This window comes from Wasmannia auropunctata, unplaced genomic scaffold (assembly GCF_000956235.1).
Source record: "Wasmannia auropunctata unplaced genomic scaffold, wasmannia.A_1.0 LD335047.1, whole genome shotgun sequence".
NCBI classification, from domain to species: domain Eukaryota; kingdom Metazoa; phylum Arthropoda; class Insecta; order Hymenoptera; family Formicidae; genus Wasmannia; species Wasmannia auropunctata.
The window spans coordinates 407733-427164 of NW_012027843.1; the positions used below are offsets into that span (position 1 = coordinate 407733).

Consider the following 19432-nt stretch of genomic DNA (forward strand, 5'->3'; position numbering starts at 1 on the left):
TCCTTTACGTCAGTTAGGAGAATTTATACGTTTGTAATAAATCTTTATTTTTAATCGATTCCCTCGGTTTCATAAATAATTAATCCTAGTTATTGCACTTGTCCGGTAACAATAATACACGGAGAGAATTTTCTTTTAAAATTTACCCTGAAAATCATGTTAATTATGAGACAATATAGTATTTAGGTAAATTTTACTGTGCACTACAATAAGATTTCGCAATAAAATTTATTGTAGTGCACAGTAAAATTTATCTAAATACTATATTATCTCATAATTAACATGATTTTCAGGGTAAATTTTAAAAGAAAATTCTCTCCGTGTACAATCGCTAAAAATTATCCGTCCGTCACATATTGCGTTTCATGATGAACAATGATAATTACAATAATATAAATAATATTTTGCGGAACAACTCGGAGAGATTATCTTTATGAATGTCATTGAGATTCAATGATACAAGCATCTCTCAATATCTAGCCCGTTGAGAAGCCACGTCGACCTTAGCTACTTATGGATGGATTACATGTGTTGGGCCTTTACGGGCATAAAAATTCTACACGAACAAGAGAGAGCTCCCTTCGCCCCATCGTCTGCTCTACTTACCAATACGCTTACTAAAAACTAACTTACTACGACAATAGATATACAATCACGGTAAAGACTTTCGATTTTATCGATTCGCGATTCTGCAGCGGCTCGGCACGAGAGACCGCTGACGTCAGCGGTAGCGACTATAGTCTCTTAGAACACAAGCCTTCTTTTATACTTTTTTTTTATAGTTACTCCCAAATTCTTGCACCTTATAAAAGAGTGCTGTTTAAAAAAAAGATTTGTGCCTCGCTACGTTAGTTTATCTTAATATAATATGAAGTAAACGATAATATTTAATTTATACATCAGTTGTGGACTTTGAACTTCGTTTGCCGTATCTTAAAATCGCATCAAATTGCACTAGAAACATTTGAAGTGTCAGCGGGCGAATATTTGGGAGTGAACGGTTTGGGTATATAAAGCATTGCTTTGGCATCTTTGGAGCATTATATTTTCAAGTAAATTGGCGGATAGAAATTGTCGCTAATTCTTCGACAACACACGTATATGTAATGTTTTATTTTTTTGAGATCAATAATTCTCGCTTTTTTTTCTTTGGTTGTTTTCTAGTCATTGAGAACAGTGAATTTGGTTTGCTAAAGAATTACAGTCTACTGATTTGCCTTGCGAATAAGTTAAAACTTCTTTATAAAAATCTATCTACTGCAGAATAGAAGAATCGGTCAGTAATAATCTCTATAGTGGAACAGTCATGAATCGCTCGTTATCTTTGAACGATATACAGGGTGTTTCATAATTCGCGTCCGCTAATTACATTACAAATGCTATTCTCTAATGAAAAACGAGTCGAAAAATCCTGAACCATTTTTGCTTCCTTAATGAAGGAGATATTATTGAATAACGTCCACCTAGTCTAAATCTGCGCTCTTATTCCTAAAGAATAGCGCTATGTAATTAGTAGACGCGAATTATGGGATACCGTTTATATCTTCGACAATATATCCTACAATATTTTAAGCTTACGCATCTGATATTAACCCTATTCCATATTTTACGCACATTGAATTTTCACATTCGATGGCAGTCGAGCGCAGATCAGGCCGGTCGATTTTGCAAATGCTTACCTGTAAATAACTCGAAATATTTTGGCGATCAGGGAGCTTAGCCTACACGAATAAATTACGTATTATAAAGTGAGACGGATGCGATAATATAGGATTGCAACACGATATTTTATCAGTAAATCGTGCTTTTATCAGTAATTAATACAATTTCAATCGCCGACTTGATCTGCGCTTTTCTATTTGAACATTCATCTTTTTACAAAATTCACACGGAGAACACTCGAATCGGACGGTTCAATATGAACTCACGATTCGCAAATATTGTGTTTCGCGGCTTTACTTTAAACATACACGTTTAACATACAGTAGGAATATTAATTTGACGTGTTCGATTCCGAGTTAAACGTAATAAAAGGATATTAATTTTTTACATAAAAAAGTAAAAATCTGAATTTTTTACATTTTTACGATTATAAATCACAAATGAATGTCAATAAATTAATAAATTATTGTTTAAAAATTACTAATTGAAAAATATAAAATACGTAAAAGGAACAATACCACGAAATAATTTCCTATAAATTTAATGATTTTATAGGTATTTATTATTATCTACTTATTTATCTATCTATCGGCACATTAAATCAAAGTGAAGATCTCTATATTTTTCATCTAACCAGCAATTACGCGTCATTATAGATTACTTTCTGCACGATAAAATTTAATAAATTTTAAAATGTACTTCTCTAAATACATATATTGCGCATTGATACACATGGCATTTGCCAGAAACAATGGCTATGCTTTGGCATGTATGATATTTTTCTTCCGATTTCCGTTTCGACGTTGCTAATCTAACGTAGAAGATATGACGCAAATGGTAGCAACTAACAAACTTTAACGAACGAAAGAAGTCAACAATTACAACCAATTCTATACAAAAGGCATATATTCAGGTCTGTAACGAAGAACGCATATATAAAAATTAACGATGTTAAACTTTGATGTTAATAATCAAATAAATGAGGATAAACGTCGAAAGAGTCAATCTCTTCAAAGCGACAAGGAATATTTGTAAAACACCATAGCAACTTGGAAAAATTGGACTGCACGAACGCTTCCCTTTAATCATCAGTCCTCTCGTGCTTCTTCTTATCACTAACAGTGCGCGGATGACTCAGCTAAAGTGGACCATCAATCATCCTTAGAAAATATGCGGCGCCAGCTGTAGCTTCCAAAGAGAGACCGGCCTGGCGAACACCGTGACTTGACCCTTTTCTTTGCCGCCGACCAAAAAAACGTACAAGGGCGCCGGTCCGTAGGAAGGTGTTTTAGCGTCGGTCGCATCCACCGCCGCCACCTTTGCCCTCTGCCTCTCGGCCCTCGACGCGCTCACCGCTCTTCTTGACGGCGAGCCCAACGGCAAGCTCTTCGGTGGCGCTCGAGGCACCCTCCTGATCTCCTGTAGCTCTAAGAGCTCCGCGAACGTCTGCGAAGCCGACCTTCCAGGTTCGTCCTCCAATACGCTATCGGGCGGACTGTTGAGTAACTTGGCATACTTTCCGTCTTGTTGCTGCTGCTGCTGCTGCTGCTGCTGTTGCTGCTGTTGATGATTATGGTGATGATGATGATGGTGATGGCCAGTTTTTGTTTCGTCCAGACCAAGGTAGTTCGGATTGCAGAAACCGAATTGGCCCTCTCGTATCGTCGACGAAGTGACAATCGGCCTGTGCGGCTTCGATCTTCTTCCGGACACCCAGTCGTCGTCCGCGAGCGGATCGCCCGGACTTCTCGCCTCGATACTCGCGTAATCCGACGTCGATTCCTCGCCCTCCTCGAGATCGGCGAATCGAACGGAGGCGGACGTAGGGATCTTCGTCGCCGTCGGAGTTTTCGGCGTTTGCAGAGCGGCTTCGTAAAGGTGCGAACTGTAACTCTCGCCGCGAGTCGGCTGGCAAGCCTGGTGCACCGCTGCGAAATCTCTGTAACGAACGAATGTAAAGAATCTCGATGCTTAACAAATTAATTGAATACTTGCAGTTATCTTGTAAAGGCAGTTTACCGTCTTTCCTCTTGAACTTCGATCAGTCTCGACGTGGGCGGCTCCTTGCGCTCTTCGGTGTCGCTATTCTCATCTGGGTCAACGAAGACCAATCGGGCGGCCTCTACAGGCGTGAGAACAGGAGTTGGTAACGTCAAAGCACGAAAGTTTGGCACCGAAATAGGATCTCTGGTCATACCAGAAGTATTGCTAGTATTGCTAACATCAATCGTCCTCGCCATTCCCTCCGACGCTTTCTGCCTTCGGCGGGCGAGCGTATTGGCACTGCGAGATTTCACCATTCCCGTGGAGGGCTCGATCACTTCGACGTCCACTTGCTGAAAAGGATAATACGTGTTTGCCTGCATGCAGGCCTAATTGGCATATAAGGGCGCATCTACTGGGAATGTCAGAGGGAACCTTATGTGGACATACGTACCTCCTGGGGACTTTCTTCATTATCGTCGTGTCCGCTGAGAACTGAATAACTGCACTTCGTCGGGTGACTGAGCCTCGACAGGTTTATTTGCGATAACTTCGAAATTTCCCTGAGAAAGCTGGGTCTGGCGGAGGGTGCCTCGTTTGGCGATATTCTATTGCTCGACAGCCTAGGCCTCTGGTTTCTCAGCCGCGGTTTCGAGTTGTCTATGCCCGTTCCGCGAATCAGCAATTCAGACACCGCGAGAGCGACGCTTTCAGCTCTCGGCTGTGGTTTCGGCCCTGACACTGTTAGCTTCTCCCAGGTTTCTGTGCCTGTCGAAATATTTAAATATTTCACCTTTATGAAGTGTTTAAACAAAAAATAATAAAAAACACAATAAATTTATCTATGAGAATCATATAGTAATCTACACTTAAAACTTTTATATCATGACAATGTGACAACGCGTACCGAAATGAAATCTCCATAGCTCGTTTGTCGCCAAACCGCCGCTCTCACCGCCAAAGATCAGCATGCAGCTTGGCAATCTGCATGCCGCGTGGCCATGAAGAGGCCCGGGGCCTGGTTTGCTCTTCAGCATGGACCACGAAGCACTGTTGACGTCCCATCGCCAGCAATCGTTCCTCTCTTGTAGATCCGTCATCCCGCCGTAAATGTACATCGCATCGCCGTGCAAAACCGCTGAATGCTTGTGCCTCGCGGCCGGCCCGCACTCGCTCGACGAAAGCAGATGCCAAGATTCAGTCTCTGTAATGTTAGACAAGTTCGGAGTCGCTAAGTGTTATTATTGATCGAGCTAGGTACGGGATGCAAAACAACGTTATATACCGAAATGGAAGGCCCACAGTTCAGAGGAGCTCCCACGTAAATCTTGATAACCGCCGTATATGAGCATTTGTCCGCGATGAACCAGGGCGGTGTGACCTCTCCGGCCCCTAGGAATCACGCAACCCCGTTGAGCTCTCACCTTTCTCCATATATTTGTCTGAAAATCATATAATCGTTCGTAGTTAGATCATTTAGTCGATCATTTAGCTGTCTCGTAATTCGGATTATTTTTCTTAAGGAAATGCTTTCCCGATTACAAACGAACTTGATCCTACATCCTTGTACAATTTTTAGCGAATTCTCGCGAAGATGACATATAATAAGACCGGCCCGCAACAAAGGGGATAAAGACCTCTAATTTGCGGCCCTCCAATTCTGCCGTCTGAATAGACTCGGCTTTAACTCTTGGGGCTGCGATAATCGTCGTTGCCATCGCCACTGAATAGAAATGCGAGAATTATTCTCTCACCAGTTGCAACGCGAATTCTGGTAAATATTTTATTCGCCAAAACGTATACGCCTGCACAATATGTACTGTAATAAAACTTTGTCTGCTTAAGTATTCATTAGACAACTGTATTTCTCTCTCTTTCTCTCTCCTCCTTTCTCTGTTATTATTACATAATATATATAGTGTATATTTTTAATACAGTTCATTTATAATTTCTATAATATTAATAGAAGCAAAGTAGAAACGGCATTTCATAAACGTGAAGTTTAAAAAGTCGTATAAAATATTATATCGTATTAATATTCCGCCCCATGCGAAAAATATTTATTTATACAAATTGAAACGGTTTTCACTGATGTCGAAGGCGTAGCTTAGCAACGTACAAAAAATTATTACGGGGGGGCGAGAGGCGTAGTCGGTATTCACCGGCGAATATTTGAGCTTGGTAACGCATTTATAACCCGAGCTTTCATCCAGTCACGAAAAGCATGCGGCTGCTTGAAGGAATGTATGCAATATGTAAAGCCACCGGCAAGGTATTATAAAACTATAACGTGGATATATTACGAGCGAGAATATGCGCATTTGCAAAGATGAATAATTCGAAAAATACATATATAGTAATATATACATATGGGATTATATCAAACGCTATAAGATTTTATGCATATACGTAAGATTGATCGAATTTTTAATATTCTGTTCATAATGTTATACAATTGAAGATAAGACATTTTAGATATTTTATGAAGGTTTATTTAAATATTACTTATGCAAAATACTATGAAAAGACTTTTATGACTCTTAAAATATACGAAAGAATATTCTCTTCAAGTATCGTTATAAAGGCACATAGATTTATTTTTAACCATGCCGTTACCTTGGAAAAATTTCCATGAAAAGTGTGCCGCAGGAAAAAAAGCATTCTTCGCATGTCCATTATATTTACACGTATCGATGAAATCAATACGCTACCTCCCCTCCCCCCCCTCTCCCTGCCTGAGAGAGAGATTTATCGCTCGGTCTAGCAGAAAATTCGGGCGTGCGTATCAATACTGGCGTTTTAAAATCGCATTAGCCTTCTTCTTTCGAAATATATCATGGTCCATGGAATTGCAACATGGAGATGAACAAATGGACCGTGTAACTGTCTGGTGAATACACTTGAGAGGATCACTCCCTTTCCGCGCGACGAGGACTACAACCGAGATACAAGTTACCAACTTCAGATTTACCCAAGAGATGATCAAGTCGCTCTAATCCATCGGCTTTAGACGCGCGCACTTTATGTAATTACTTTCGACACTCTTAGTCGGCAACGGCTATCTCTGTAGCCGTTCGTCGCGCATCGACACAGACACCCACACACGTGCTCGTATCACAGGGACATAGAAAATCAGCGTGCCTCGCGATGGACATTTTCCCGAGCAGAGGTAAAAGACCTCGTGATTGCCGCTGCACATCAAAAGGACTACCGGTGTTCGTTCCGCTCTCCGAGGGTGCTGTGAATATCTATTACCCTCGGGATATTTAGCCATGTTTATGAATATATGTATATCGTGTATGAGAATAGCTGATATTTTACTGTATGAATTTTAGGCAAAGGAAATTTGTGAATCGTAAAAAAAAATCCAAACAGATATTAATCTTATTATGCACTGTCGTAGCGCAGAATGGCTTTGTTTACTCACGAAAAACCTAAAGAGTTTTTTCGGAAATTACAATTGTAAAGGAAATCGAATGTATGCTACGCACATGCGGCTTCTTTCACTTTCTATTCTGAAAACACGGTAGCGTTTTAACGAAGTACAGAGGGAAAGTGAAAGAGATAGGAAGGTAAAGAAAGCAGGGAGAGAACAAACGCACCGTGCGACCCCTCCGGCTTAGCCAATCAGGCTGACGCATTCGTAACGCAGATTTCAATAATACACGGCGACCAGACAGAAACAGCGAAGGGATACCACTCGTATTTTCTCCATGGTCTAACAATTAAAAACAAATGGACCAAGAGTAACCATGGTAACTCAGCCAAAAAAATCTCGGGGCATATACGAAATAGCGGGAAAAGGGTTGACTGCGTTTTCCCGTTGGATATAATTTTTACTTCGACTGTAACAAAATTATATTCTTCTCGAGCATTCGTAGTTTGTAAAATTTGAGGCGTTATTAGCATCCAAAGCAGGTAACGTTTAGAAAAACGTAACATTTTATTGAATTTCATAATGTTGTTGATGAATAAGATGGCGAAAGAATAGGCAGACAATGAAAACTATGTAAAAAGGATTGTCGCAATAATGCAGTAGATGAAACCTATCGAGTGAAAGAGATAACCAGCTATTGCTGACGAAGGAGAATCAGTATGACTGGTTACATTTATCCGCTCCATACCAAACCGTATATCAAACCAATATACAATATGCAATTCAGTGCAAACTTGCAGATTTGTGGTAAATGCATTTACACGAATGAGACTAGACGATTTTATTTAGATTAATAAGAATTAATAGAAACAGAATAGAGAACAATATTTTTTATAAATTTATGGCTTTTTAAATTAAAAAAAACCGACATTTTAACTTGTCCAGCTTAATAAATAAAAAAATAACTGACGGTTCGCTGAATCGATGACGCGTGATGTTTCGCAGTCTACGCTTGATGCGGATATATTAATTTTTAATGCCTCGCACGTGAGTAGAAACTACCCTTGGGAGAATGAAGCCCTGTCTGGTTTCAAGGGTACGAATCGGAGAGAAAGCCTGTTAACACCAGCTGCTGCCAAAAACCACCCTCGACTTAAATTGCTCTTGAAGGTTCCGTGAAAGATGTACCGCCTCTGAATATTGTATGAAATTAGAGAGTACGTCAGCAAATGTTGACACTGTCACAAGAAAAGTGAAAATAAGAATCAACATAAAATTTTATAATATAATATATAAAAAATATAAAAAAAACACAAACAGGAACTTGATTTGATTATATGAAAAATTAATGTGCTTACGTTTTTCCTTAAAATTAACTTTATTATGGAAAAATTAGTATAGTTAACTTATAAAAATTATTAATTTCTTTTTAAATTCTTACGCTCTTTGTTTATTTAAAGAAATAATTAAAAAAAGAAGTTTAATTATTTTCGCGAATTTCGAATTTTCTTTCCCGCGGTACGCCTTTGTTAAAACTGAGATTCGAAATGCATTAATAAATCGAAATTGTGTTAAACTCAATATACATATTGAAGATAACTTAAATCACATAAATTTATTCCATAGACACAGTTATCTGTTACTTAATAATTGCTTGGGATATCACATCAATTTGAAATTAATTTGAGATCCAATAGTGCAGTTATGTATTCTGAAGATTGATTGCAATCTAGTAGCATATCTTCGAAATTGGAAGTAATGCCAGTCATTAGTCGATGTCGATGCATTTCCTTGTTCTCTTAGTATGAATGAAACGTTATACATAGACATTCTCTCAATAATCGAGAACGCAATATGTTACATCAGAGTTGAAATGGAAAATCTAATTTCCAGACAGGAAGCATAATATTCAACATACCATTGTGAAATCGTGAAATAATTTCTGATAACTCTTATAGATCTAATCAAGAAAATAAAATGATGATCACGTGCATCAGTTAAATCTATTCACTTAATTTCGGATGTCTATAAGATTATTGGGATATTTCCGCAAGAATAATACGTTTTATCTGGAAATCGCTATCAGGATTTCAATTGAATTCGTTATCAGGATTTAGTTAAGAACGATCCATGCGGTCTGATTAGATGAAACGACGAGCAGCTTCCGAATAGCCTTCGGGCAATCGCCATAACTGTTTCGATGATCAGACGGAAGGTTTGCACCCCTTCGATTTGGTAAACGAGACGAAGGGCAATATTGGACAACTGCGTCAAAGTTGATTGACAATATCGCGCATCGATACCTTTCCCTTTTACTTAAATTTCAAGTGTACCCGTATATAGAGCCAAACTGTAATCTCATATTAATTAAACAATAAAAAAACATTAAAATAACACATAAGATTAAAATATATATGTATATAATTCTCCTCCGGAATTATTTGATCACTAAAATAATTTGATTATTTAACGATTCAAACGACGTAGCGTATAATTTGCATATTACAAAATATATATTATTAAAAAATTATATATTTTTTGTTAAAAATAAAATTCTTTGATAAAACGCGAGTTAAAATTTACTATAGATCATGGTAATAAGTTCTCTTACATGACAGGCAAATTATTAGGACAAACGTTATTTTCGTGAGCCAAGATTGGTCGATGTCTGAACTAGATCAGACCCGTTTGCGAGAATCGACGAGAAGCAACTTCGATTCCGAGCTTCGTACATTTCGCAAGATTGATTTTCCGCACGCGAGACCATCTTCCTCGAACCGGAAGAGGCCAACCACCCCGCGTTGCTCGTTTCGCGTCGCACTTATTATTCTCCCCAAGGAGTGCTTGACACTGCGTGGATCACTACAGGGATAACAACGGCAGCATTTGGTGAATTTCTACACGTGCTCGATTCGCGAGCCGCTATTGGCAGGATAAGCCTCGGTTACCCTTGGTAGCTTGTCATCCGCTGCTAAAACCATCCCTCTGCGTCACCGCACGGAGGCGAGGGAAAGTGACACGCTACCGCGCGTAAAACTCGTAACCGATGACGTTGCTATCGATTAAGCGGACGTTTCTCGAGGGTGCGATTTTTCCGTCTCTCGTTCTCGCTGCCTTCTCGACGAGACCTCCCCTTGTCGTCGGGGAAGATCATTAAGAGTTTTCTCAATGCGGCACGTCGCTGACTCGTCGGGATCGTTATCAGAAGTGTGTGAACACGCCGATGTTTATCGCACAAAAGTGTTTCCGCTCTAAGCGCTATTATACTTAATTATCGCGTACGCGATAGATGATTTTGCGTTCTTACACTTGTATTTTGCGAAGCATTACCTTGACGTTGTAAACCCAGAGTGGCGTCTCCGTTCCGGCAGAGAAGCCGAGCTCGCCGCCGAAAACGTAGAGGCAATCCTTATACGCCACCGCGCTGTGTTCCTGAAGGGCCGGCGGTCTTTCGCCGCCCGGATGCAGTTCCTCCCACTTGCTCTCCGCTGAAAAAGAAACAAAGAAAATCTTGTCACGTAATCCGACATTCTTATTTTCCGGGTTAGGTATGCAGCTATTATGGAAAGTGCACGTGTTACAAATGCACGAGAAAACGTGGAACTTTTCTAATGCACTCGTTACATTTTCATAACAGACTCTCAGTAGAATGTTTATTTCATATATTCTAGTTTTTAATCAAAGAATACAATCGCTTTTCAACGTGATAAAAATACTATTTTCAAATAACAATTACGAAATTTTGCACTTTGCTTTTTTTTGGCAATTGCAGGCGGGTTTTTTATATCTTGTAAATTCTTACACAATTAATAATTTAGCACAATTAATAAATACATCTTTTATATTTGACAACACGAAGAGAAATTCTTTCGGAGTAAAGATCTGGTATTTCGATCGTAATGACGACAGTTTGCGAAGGGAATATTAAAAATCTCTTATGTACCCTCTTAATAAAACAGACAGTCTGAGCGTCCTTCGAAACTATCGCGAAGAGGAAGGCCAGAGCTCCCCTGGCGAAGGTATAAAAGATATAAAAGAGCGAGAAAAGCTCGCTCGAATAGCGCATAAATTTGCGTTTTTTATCGAGATGTTCTTCAGACGAGTATCGAGGTGAATCTAAAGATATTGCTACATGCGCCAATTATTATTTCTTTCTCTATTCGTGCATTGACTCGTTCGCGAATTGATTTTATGCCTTCTCTCGAAGTAATCTTATTCCTGTGTTCCAGACGATAGCGCAAGAAGCTTTCTATTAGATTTTAATCTATTAGATTTTGATCTATTAGGTTTTGATGAATTTTTATCTAATAGATCTTAATAGGCCTTAATAGATTTTGATTTCCATTATACTACACCGTGAAATCTTATTACTCGTTTATTTTGTATCAAATTATTTTTTAAAGGATCTATTTTATATCCTCTTCTTTCCGCAAGCACGCTCTTCTCTATGATTTCACATCTTTCATATCGTGCCTTCCTTTCATCCCACGACCCTCATTTCTGTCCCTTCTATTTCACATCTTTTTTATTCACGCGGAACCGCTTTGAGGGGAATGATAATATCCATAAATAAACGGTAGGATGAAATATGTGTGATTCGTGAACGACATTATATTCGTGCCGACACTATCATCTAATTTCGCAATATCCGCGAGAGCTTCAGCTTCTCTCCTCTCGGAACGTGCTCGAGAACAAAGACCTAGGTAAGGACCATAACGTGCCGGCTCAAGCATCTTCGGTGCCGTTGGAATGATACTAGATGCCCGACATTGATTACGTAGTACACGTGTCGTATCTCGTAGTTTTGGCAGTGGAACAATGCCTGCCTTTGTCTGAAAGCGTGCATTGCAAAATTGCAGCGTGTTCGATGCACACAAAAGATCCGAAGCATGGATGTACATGCTTCGTACAACAATTTAGCCACTGGAGACCTATTTTCGCCTCTTTCAATGTCTTCGCGGCATAAGTGGGAATATCATATTAAAGATATTTCGCGTAGAAGCTTTAAATAAAGAGAAATTCATATTTTTTTTGAGAAAGTAAAAATACAGTCTTTAAATTAATTTGGATATCTCCCCTTCTTCTTTGCAATATTATTTCTTCTATCAATTTAATTTTCTTTCAAAGTATGCTCCTCTTCAAAAATAGTTACCTGTCTAATAATCCGATAGGAGAGGATGCAACAAAAACCCGGTTCCGCTGGAGTGCTCTTGTGATTCTTCGAGTTATCACAATATTTTTTCGAGATCAAGTAGAGCGACAAAGCTAGGCTTTTAAAACAGGGGGGGGGGGGATAGGGACAGCCGAGGACATTGTTTGCCCCAGGAAACGAAGCGCTACCCGCCAACCCTTCCGCTGCTGCTTCAATATTCACCCGAACAAGCACACGGCCGAACAATACCCTCTGATTAAGAGACCCGCTCGTGCAAGCGAATTCGTGCTACATCGGCTATACTTGACTTCATAAATCACCGCTCTTCTCGCAATTGCTTCAAGACGTTGACATTTATAATCTTTCATATAGTATTGTTATAGGAACATGCGATCCTCGATCATCTCCGTTCCGTTAATCAAAACACACGCGGCAAAAAGAGTTACGATATGGGATTTTAATTGCTCGGAAGCGGGATAAGACGCTAACTCTCCCACCCTGTGTTGGGGATGAACGCGGATAACAGTGGATGAAACACAATTCCAGGCGCAGGAAAATCTCACCCTGTCACGTACATAAGCCACCGATTACGGCCGACGGACGCAATTAATTCACGTATGTCTGATCTCCGTGGAAACACCACGTAATTGTGGAGTATCGTCCGCGGATTTAACTGATGTACGTAGGCTTTAATAATGGTGCATTATTGATCAGACTGAACCCCGTTCAAATTCCGTCGCTCCCCTCGTTCCATGGGGAGCGCCGGGAGATGCGAGATGGGGTGTCGCTGGTCAGAGACGACGACTGGTATTACATCGCGCACTTGGAACCACTCGAAATACTGCCGTACTTTCTCGATAATTATCGGGATTTTCTGTGTTCCCGACTGTGCGAGAGCACAGCTGGATAATCGGGCCGGTGCCCTAAAGGCGCAGCGATTAATGCGGTAGCGTACGCGGTGATGTGTAAGCGCGAGCTATAACGTATATGAGCGCAAAAATTTTTAAGGCTCTCACCAAGGCTGTATCGCCAGAGATCTTTGAGAGGTAGGTTTCCATTTCGACCACCGAGAAGATATACGTGACCGGCAAGTAAGGTGGCACTGTGCTTGCTCCTCGAAGGTGGTGCTGGTCCATTTTCAGTGCCGGCCGCAGTAACCGAGCTCCACATTTTCTTCCTGAAACAAAATACGGTGGAGATCATTTTATCGGATCCACTGTCTTCTCGTATCAACGGAAGATCGCTGTCGAAGGAAAGTTTATTACAGTAGTCAGCTTTATTAAAACATTGGTAACGCGCCTTGGCCTTATCTAAAGCCAATTACGAACTTGAGAGATTAAACGGTATCCTAATAGATATAGATAGTCTTGTAATGGCATTGGTTTCCCCTGGTCCTTCGTGATATCTTATTCTCCCGCTTTCCGAATGTTTCCTCCGTCTACAGAATTACGACCGAAAGAAGGAAGTCGCTCTCTCGGAAGCTGCAGGGGACACAAGATACATCTGTTCGATTCTTTATCAGTCTTGTATTTTCGTACATACGATATCTCCTGTTAGACATTAACGTACTTAAGGAAGAAGTAAATTGATTACTATTTGTTTTTATCTTCGCGATGAGTGTATTTCTTCTATAGTTAATTCAACATTCGATTAGGAATTGATATTTACGACTTTTTTCATAAAAAAGTTTTAAGTATAAATGCAATTTTAGATAATCTAGAAGACACGAGCTTTCGCAGAGGGTGCATAATTTAAACATCTACCGAGTCGAAATAATTAATCAAATAATTAATCGGATCTATCCAGAAATTTCATTGACAATCGTCATTCAATAGCCGATTTGATTGGATTTTATAGGCGGCAATTTCTAGGAAAATTTTCTAGGAAAGGAAATAAAGTATTGATTGGATTTCAAGGAGAACTGACGTCAGGTGCAGCGATTTTTAGATGGTTCCCCAAAACGAGGGGTTGCCGCTGACCACCATTGGCCGACTCGTATTCCCTCGGTGCTGTTGCATTAGTAACACACCTCGCACATCTGTTTCAAGATAATCTATTTCCGCGTCCCTAGTTTCTTCACTTGATTTATCAACAACCTTCTCGAAAGGAGGCTTCAAGGAACTCTCGACGGGATTTTTAGCACATTTAAGAAAAAGGAAATGCCCGCTATTTATATACGTATATAATATTATATTCTACGTATATACCTCCCAATAAAATCAATTAAACATAAGTGCTACGCTCTTTCCCAAGTGCACGTATCTCAGTGTCTAACGATCGGTCCATTGCGCGCGAACCTATAAAATCCAATTACTCGAAGAAGCCGAGCTCGGCCTTCGACATTGGCCTTATGAATTTCCACCCGCGCCCATATCCGGCGCCGGCACTCGAAATTCAATTACAGCTGTGAAATCGAGTTTCGAGTAAACGAATGCACCCTCACGCACGTGCCCCGAACACGCGTACGCAAATACATGTCTCTCGCGAGGTAGTACGTTTCGTGCAGTAGAACGCTACGGTATAACAATTGTCAATCTTTCACCAATTATTTGCATCTTACAAGCGAATTGCCACTTGCCAGAGAATCGAAGAACAATTGGCAGGGTAAGAATAAATTTTTAAATTTCATTTTACAACGAGTATTTTCAACTGATCATACTGTTGTCATTAACATTATCTCTCTTGATTTAAAAGTAAAGTGTAGCGAATTTTTCCTCTTTCTAGAATAGTCAAAGACATAAAGAAAGACAAATTTCTTTAAAATATCTCTAAAATAACAGGAAATTTAATTCCTTTAGTTCGATATCGTTACAATCGTTACTGTCAAAAGTACTTCCTTCATCGAAGTGTGATAAGATGTGAAGCGACTCGGATTATTTTCAGTTTCTATCGATATCGTATGGATTTATTTTTATCTCGTATTTCTCACAGATCGGTGGATAAGACGTGCTATTTCCTCTTTGTAGTTTCCCGTCGTAAGATCTCGGATATGGAACGTATACGCGCGAAGCGCGCGATCGCTATAGGTAAGAATTTTACAGCCGCTGCACACACATGTCTGAACTATATCGACGGATTCCATCGGCTTCCGGGAGAGAGAATGCCGAGCGATAATGTCCCGTCCGCAGATTTCAGGATACGAGCCGCGTATCGTGCCTTCGCAATCCCCCCCTCGGTACGAACGTTCGACCAAAAAGCTGGGATTAAACGTGCGTCATGGCAATTTTTCAACGATTTCACGGGCTCGACTTCGGGATTTACGGTACGCAAAACACTCCAAGATCTTCTCCCCCTCGGAAAAATTCAGCCGGGAATGTCCAAATGTCAAAATCTCAGCCTCGAATGCCCATCGATCTTGCATAACGTGAGATTCTCGAATCGTAAATACCTTTATAAATATAGTTGTGTTCAAATTGGCGCATCAATTAGAAATCGATTGTTTTGAAAAGTTTATCTTTAACATTTAAATAAAAATGAACGGAGTTAATTTTTAGATCCAGGCAATTAAATATGAATTAAGAAAGGAGTGGCATAAAGGCCACAGTTTTTAATCCGCTCCAGAATTGTTTCTAAATGCAGCTATCTGACCTCCATCGCGCATTAAATGAGATGTTAAACGAGATATATATACGAGACAAATTAAAAATGATTAAAAGTCTGCAAATAATTATTTAATATATTCTAATCTCAAAAGTAGCGAAACATTAATGCAGAAGTCCAAGTGCTCTACTATAACATAGAATATATAAAGATATATATATATAGTCGACATATTACAATATATTTTGAGACAGTATCTTGAAAGCCCAGTAAACACGTAATATCGGGAAATATCGACAATTGTCGTGGATGGTACGCGTCCCTCGTCACAGGAGACGTGCCAAGCCGCCACCATACAATCGAGAATACCCTATCATCCTTGACGAAGGAACAACGCCGCAGCTGCGAAGAGAACAGCTCGTGATTCGAGAATCACGCGCGGATAGCGACGGCATGGAAGAACTTGCGCGACTTGCTCCCTTTTCTATGGCGTTACCCTCGTGAGATTTAAGTTAAGGAGCTGGCAGAGGGAGAGTTGGGGAGATCAAAATCTAAGCCGAGCCTTTGCACATTGGATGTCGTGAAGATGAAATCGGCAGCTGGTCGATATACCGCATTTTTTTTTTATTCGAAAGAGAGATGAGAAGAACGTTCTCGTCTGCCGTGTAATATTTAAATTTCAATTTAACGGAGAGTCGATCATAAAATGAAAGGAAAATTTATACAATAATGGTATAAAATATATATTGCATTGTATATTATACATTAATACATGAAAGATATTGTATATTTTAATAATATTTCGTATGATAAAATATAGTCAGAGACAGAGAGAGAAGAGTCTAAGGAGAGAAATTATACAGATAAATATCATGGATGGAGAGCAATTAATTTAAACTCAATTAGTTGAAACTCGTGTCTTCTAATATTATACTACTCCATTACCGATAGTTCTCCGCGGCATCGAATTTACTTTGGGAATATTTACATAAACGTTCTCCTTTAAACAATTTGGCAGGGCGGACGCCCCTGCGTTACAGGCAACCCACGAAGGACCGCGGGTAAAAGAAGCGCGATTCTTGTGCAAACACTGCGGTAGTTCTCATTACCGATCCCTTTGTGCCGGAAAGAACATTCTCTAATCCGCTGCATATCTTAAGGGACGCTCATCCGTTAGTGCTTTATTTAAATTTCAAGTAGCGAACGCGCGGGCTATGCAGAAATTGCAAAGTCAACTGTTATATACGAAACGGTTTCGATATAATCATCAATATGAAAATGAAATGACCACACACGTTCGTCAGCGTGTTTTCTACTTTATATTTACCAAGACAAAAATTTTTCTTAGCAAAATATTATGCTCCTCTCTCTACAAGGAGAGAGAAGGATTATGAATTCCCTATTTATTTCATTTATTACTGTAAGCTAAGTCGCAAGTGAAGTTGCTTAAGCTGCGTAACGTCGGAACGGATGTGGAACGTACAGTTTACACAGAAGTAGATGAAGAACATTGATTTTCTACGAGGTTAAGGACACGATAAATTGCAGGCACCTACTATAGCCACGTGACTTTTATCCCTCCGACGAAAATTTGTAACTGCCTACGACGGTTTTTCCTTTATTGTTCTTTATTGCTACAATTCAATCTACGTTTCTCAATGTTTGATAAAGAAAAAATACATGTTTCCTCGAAGAAAATAATTATTTAAAACAAATTGTGACCAGTGTTACCAATCATTTCAACTACAATCAATTGGATTACATTTCCTTCGGCCAATAAATTTTTTCGAAGGTCTCTTTTTTGTTTAGAGTAGATTTGGTGCGTTTAAACTGACGAATTTCTTTGAATTCTGACAAATGTAATTATTCTATATAATTTTTTTTTTATTGAATTAACTCTGAAATTCTGGAAAGTTATAATCTGATCAGCTTTGTTTTACATTGACAGGACTAATCAATTCGCTGATGAAATTTTCTCTTTTATATACGCTAATCCGAATCCACCTTGCACTTCGAATTGCTTTTGCATCAGTAACGTTTTTCCATCAGTAACACCAGTTAATAGGCTTACCTCTTAGCTCGGCGAACCTTCTATCTCATTAGCTGGAACGAATGCAACTCGTGACCCACATGCAATCGGCGATTTAAAAACTCCCAAACACAGTGCACTACGCGAAAGACAGATGTGCTCTCTCTCTCTCTTTCTCTTCAAACATGCATCTGTCGTAATCTTTCTCGGCGCCAGCTGCACCGAAAATAACACGACACACGCAGAACGAACATACGCGCGAATGGACAGAAATAAGCGAGGATGGTCTTCTAGAAAATAAGGGAGGCATAGAACAACAGTTCCTCTTATCGAATATCACGGTATAATAATAATATTAATACATATATCTCTCGCATGAAGACTCGGCGCTGATTCGATACGCGTGGAATCCGGCCAGAATCCGGCGCGTAATCAGTCGACGCGCATCATCACCCTCCGCAGCGGCGGCCGTGCGCGGTTTCGGCACACACTCTCTCAAGTACACTCTCGACCGAGTCGCATCAACCGCAGCAGCACCCACGCAGATCTCACGAAAGGGTTCAACGAACTTAACGCGCGCCGTGTATTATCGAACGTCAGTTTTTTTTTCGCGCTATTATATCCGCTGCGCCCGAGCCTCGCGCGTCACCGTCGTTCAAAGTCTCACCTCGGGCGATCACCGCGCACCTTCACCTTCGCCCCATGACCGGAGCACCACGCCACGTTCGCGGCTCGCTAGCCCCACGTTCGCGCCGCGCGATCTCTCTCACACGATCGCCGAAACTCGACGGGGAAAAAGCCCACGTTACGCGGGAACGGCGGGCTGCCTGCCGCTTGTTTTCTCCCAACTGCGTCCGGGTCGAGCACCTACCTAGCCGAGTCGTCATTGGGGACTCGACGCAGGCGCGCCGCAACGAAACAACCCTCTTCCCCTCCGTCGCAGCGACTCCACGTACTCACGACGACTCCGTCGGAAGGGTGGCCGAGCCGGAACGGAGGGAGGGGAAGTTGGTTGAACGCACATCCGTCGGATGGACGCCACGACTGAACCCCCCCGAATGACGGCGACAGAGGGACCAGGATGACCGTCGTCGGGGGAACAATCGGTTTGGTTGATCGTGCTTCAGACGCCGATCGTTCTCGAAGCAGCTATACAGATATCGCAGCGGCTCTGAATACTCTTCCTAGATAATACTCTTTCATATCCGTGTCCATCAGAAGAGTCCATCAATTCCATTCGTGGAGGAAATTGTTAAATATGAAATTGCATTTTGTTTCTCTTTAATATATTTTATTGTTGCATAGAAGTAAAATTATTGTAATTATTATTGTATTATAGCGTCCGTGTACCGCTCTATATTATATTAATTCTATAACTTCTTTGACATATATGCAATATATTCAGTAAAATGCTTCATCAAATAGTGAAATCAAGAGAAATATTAAAATAAATTTAGGAGCAGGATTGCGATATATAAAAATATATCTTGAGGTCTGGCACCATCGTAGATCATCTTAGAGATGTGATATAATTTGTCTCATGATTTTGCCGATTACTGTCGCTGATCGGCAACGGGGTGGCCTCCCACGCAAGGAATGGTTGGCGCGAGACTGATTCGGACCTCCAGACGATCTCGTTGGTACAGCGGCATCGCTGGACCGACGCATGCGTAGGCGTCAGTTCCCATGG

General features: G+C 40.5%; 1 protein-coding gene across 3 annotated transcripts; it reads right to left on the reverse strand.

The window, feature by feature from the left end:
* Positions 1-2160: 2160 nt before the first annotated feature.
* Positions 2161-18635, reverse strand: LOC105457784 (tip elongation aberrant protein 1-like). 3 transcript variants are annotated; one of them, XM_011702642.1, is made up of 9 exons: positions 17785-18635; positions 13190-13350; positions 10352-10509; positions 4931-5087; positions 4553-4849; positions 4100-4413; positions 3860-3998; positions 3682-3784; positions 2161-3601 (listed from the first exon to the last, which is right to left on the reverse strand). In XM_011702642.1, the coding sequence occupies exons 2-9, from the start codon at positions 13341-13343 to the stop codon at positions 2824-2826; spliced, it is 2100 nt and encodes a 699-aa protein (XP_011700944.1). In that variant the 5' UTR covers positions 13344-13350; positions 17785-18635; the 3' UTR covers positions 2161-2823. The 3 variants fall into 3 exon arrangements, with proteins under 3 accessions (XP_011700944.1, XP_011700941.1, XP_011700943.1); XM_011702639.1 differs by having other exon boundaries at positions 3682-3998; XM_011702641.1 differs by having other exon boundaries at positions 3682-3998; positions 10352-10531.
* Positions 18636-19432: the final 797 nt, after the last annotated feature.

Excerpts from the sequence above, each read along its gene's own strand:
- LOC105457784 (XM_011702639.1), bottom strand. The coding sequence starts at position 13,343 with ATGTGGAGCTCGGTTACTGCGGCCGGCACTGAAAATGGACCAGCACCA. Across the intron at positions 4,414-4,552 it reads GCTATGGAGATTTCATTTCG|GCACAGAAACCTGGGAGAAG; the intron begins GTACGCGTTGTC and ends ATATTTCGACAG. Across the intron at positions 3,999-4,099 it reads ATGAAGAAAGTCCCCAGGAG|CAAGTGGACGTCGAAGTGAT; the intron begins GTACGTATGTCC and ends TATCCTTTTCAG.